Source organism: Saccostrea cucullata, unplaced genomic scaffold (genome assembly GCF_032062105.1).
Source record: "Saccostrea cucullata isolate Sc308-1 unplaced genomic scaffold, CSIRO_AGI_Scuc_v1 ctg12211, whole genome shotgun sequence".
Lineage (NCBI taxonomy): Eukaryota > Metazoa > Mollusca > Bivalvia > Ostreida > Ostreidae > Saccostrea > Saccostrea cuccullata.
In genome coordinates this window covers 33411-37233 of record NW_026929292.1, presented here as the reverse complement: position 1 = coordinate 37233, position 3823 = coordinate 33411, and the positions used below count along the sequence as shown (strand labels likewise).

At 31.0% G+C, this 3823-nt stretch overlaps 1 protein-coding gene across 1 annotated transcript; it reads right to left on the bottom strand.

Moving 5' to 3' along the window:
- Nucleotides 1-236: 236 nt before the first annotated feature.
- LOC134280358 (uncharacterized) lies at nucleotides 237-3292 on the bottom strand. Its single transcript, XM_062762766.1, has 2 exons — nucleotides 2610-3292; nucleotides 237-1261 (listed from the first exon to the last, which is right to left on the bottom strand). The coding sequence occupies exons 1-2, from the start codon at nucleotides 3258-3260 to the stop codon at nucleotides 1247-1249; spliced, it is 666 nt and encodes a 221-aa protein (XP_062618750.1). The 5' UTR covers nucleotides 3261-3292; the 3' UTR covers nucleotides 237-1246.
- Between the last annotated feature and the right edge of the window lie 531 nt (nucleotides 3293-3823).

Sequence of the window (3823 nt, the reverse complement as noted above, 5' to 3'; positions counted from 1 at the left end):
TATTTGAATTATATTTCCAAATAAGATTGGTATCTTGCATGTCATCATGATTAACTTGCATGTAGACATAAATGTGTTGCATGTCAACATAATTACATTGCATGTTAACATAATTTATCTTGCAGGTTTGTAAGGGGCAGAAATATGCACCATTAACCTAATGATAAAGTAGAAAGGTCCAATTTGAAAAAAGAAAAATATTCCGCTTCAAAGAAAAAAAGACAAAAACTTGAGATTTTGCCTTTTATTAAATTGAAAATAGTTGAAAGTACAGAATATTCTATTCCATATAATTGTTGTGAGCTGTACTAAAACAAATAAAAAATTATAGGAAAGTCTAAATGATGTCGGGAAAACATTTTATACAAATCTAATACATAAAAAAAAATCTGTATTATATAGTCTGTATATTTTTAGCAAAGTAGGAAAAATATTGATAAGAAAATATATATTAGATCCCTTTATGGTTAAGAATAAGATCTTTCAACACACAAAGGAATATTATAATGGTAACCTATAATGGACAACTTTTTTTGCTTATCGTTTCTTGCTTTTTCTTTTTCTTTAATCATATAAGCTAGAAATACAAAGTGTTATAGATCAAAAAGTGTGAAAGAGGATTTAGAGAAAAGGGGATGGAAAAAAAAAGAGTTGCAAAAAAAAGAGGAATAACCTTCAAAATTTTTCATTTTAAAAAATGAAAATATGATTAAAAAAATATTCATCATTTTCTATCTGTGTCTTCAAATTTCTCAAAGTTACGGCTGTTTAACAGTTAAAAAAAGCAATTTATTTTGGTTAAAAAAAAAACAACTATATCCTTTAACTGCTAATCGCTTATTTTAATAGTTTTGTAAATTTATTTGAAAAAAGAAAGCCAGTGAGTGCTAAGATCAGAATATTATACAAGTGTGATATGTATAAAATATCGGTAAAACAAAAAATAAATCGAAATGTGCACCAGGAAAGTCACTACTGATAAAAAATAAAGCACTCGGGTATTATTTTTCCTACAATATTGCATCTCTGTAAATATATTATAGAAAAGAATATTTAATCTTGCAAATTAAAAAAAATGCATTGTACAAAGCTAAACAAACAGATTATTTAAAATACATCCATGAGTAAAAAGAAACTGTATTAAATTTTGCATATTTTAAAAAAAATGGAAAAAAAGTAATCGATTTGTATCCCATGAAGGCAAAGGGTCACCGTTATTCACTGACTCTTAACATATCCTTCATCATTATTTTCTGTGGTCCTGCATAAAGAAAAACAGAAAAAAATATGTATATAATAAAACAAAAATTATCAATATTCTGTTGTATAATACATATGTCAAAAGAAAATTAGATTTATCCATAACTGCATGTATAATATATAATCTAATCTCGTACCAACCCGCATTTATAGCCCGATAGATGTTTTAAAATGATACCTTATTACTTATTGACATTTGTGAGTTATTCATACTATATATTTGCCTTTTTGTTACTTTTATCGTGTGAAATGCATTATTTTTCAAACTCAACGGCAAGTATGTAATCTGCTAAACGCGCGTCGACCTTCTATGACGTCACTGAGAAATAACGTCAAACGGTTATCCATACTCACATTTATGACCTCTTGACCTTATAACTGTATAAATAAATTATAGATTCGCATTCCTGTCAATAGTGTTATATAAAGGAAAACATTTGCATTATATATATATGTAAGACTCTAAAGTGCGATGGTGACGCCAAAGTCCGATGGTCTCGCCAAACCCCGATGGCCTGCGCCAAACCCCGATGGCTCGCTGTCTTTACGGACCCCAAAGTCCGATGCTCACACCAAAGTCCGATGGCTCGTTGCCTATGAGACACGCGCCGCTAAAATGCGATGGTCTAACACGAAACACGCAATGTAGTGAACACTTTGATTCTTGTGGCAAAGGACATTTTTATATATTTCCTTTTTACAAAATAAAAGAGGAAAATGAACAATTACGGAAAGCCAAAGAACAATATTTTATAAATCTGTTTAAACCAAAATTGAACTGCTAAAAGGAATTTATATCAAATCATTTTATTATGTACATTTTATAAAAAATGTCTCCATTATTGTACATTTATAATAGGCGCTTAACTTTGATCAGATGAACTGTGAAACTTTATCTGTGCGCCTCATTTAACTGTGATTATTATTACGTCACAATCATTATGTTTAACGTTGCCTACATACATGTAACGTCACGAGAATGACGTCATAATGTAACTTGTTTACAATTTCAAATCTACTGATGAGCCTGCATGGGGCGAAAGCGCTTTAGATAAAATTTTGAGTTTATCATTTGAATTTGGATATATATATATATATATATATATATATATATATATATATATATATATATATATATATATATATATATATATATATATATATATATATATATATATTGCAAATGTTTTCCTTTATATAACACTATTGACAGGAATGCGTATCTATTATTTATTTCTTTTTCTTTCTTTTGCTCCAACAATGGCACTGAATATTATATATATTATATATATATATATAAACAAAAACTTCATTGTTGAAGAAATTGATATAAAAGAAATTGTTAATACCTCCAAATCTTCTAAGCGCATTTCAATCCGAGTTATCTCTTTGGTGTACATTCTGCTGGCTGGGACAAATTCATCAACGACTGCTTGAAGCTCCTGTTCGGTAGTTTCCAGATGTTTTCTTTCTTTTGCTCCGACAATGGCACTGAATATTAGATCAACGCCTAATACAAGGACACCAAGCACAAGGGCTCCAATCCAAAGTTTACAAAAAGCCCTTACGATCTGATTCAAAGCCATAAGTACTGTTCGAACAACAGAGTAAGCTAAGATTATTGTTTGAGCAACCAGATCAACCACCTTGCCAGAAATTCGCAATTGTCTGTAAATGCCGCTTAACTCCAACTCATCATTTTCAAGCATTTCATACAGGTAAGGGTCAATCTTATGTTTATTTATTTTTAAACTGTCCTCTAGCTTGCTCTGTATTTCTGCTATCTTCCTATGGAAATTCTCTGCATTTTCTTTAATTGTCTTATCTTTGTAAAATATCAGATGTGCGATGTCAGCTCCGAGTTTAGTATGCATAATTTTGATAAGATCATTTGTTGAATCAAAATTTCCTTTCATTGCGGAATATATTTCCTGAGAAAGTCTCACGCAATTATCTCGCCTTTGCTGATTTCCAGGGTAAAGGACTTCAATAAACGACATGCTTCTTTTTAGGCAGACAGAGTAGAACGAGCATATTATATGTGTATGCTACTGCTTATATGTGCTTGAAACAAAGTGCTTAAATCTAAGATCATCCAATCATGTTAGCCAATTGAATTCCGAAACGCCCACTTATGCCTTGTATAATCTTAAATATAATCGGCGTCTCAAACTATATGCTCTCATTCTAAAGGTGCATGCCAAACGCATTATGGATAAGAAATCAGGGATATTTTCCAACGTCGTTCATTGGTTTCGTTCATGGGGACCATGGATTAGAGAATCGTGGCCTGTTATGTGGATTCTTGAGGGTAAAATTGAACAAAAACTTCTTATTGCAAGACAATCACAGGAACTTTATGATGTTTTTAATTCGCTTTTCCGTTCATTTGCAAGCATTGAAGCTGCAATAGGAGAATGTACCAATCGAAATACCCATCCTCTTATTATAGATGAAGAAAAGATGAGGATGCAGACAGTTTTGGAAATCCTCATACAAAATCTACGAGAAAAACAGAATGCCTTTCCGGAAAAAATGGAAGAAAGCTTTGAAGGAATCTCAA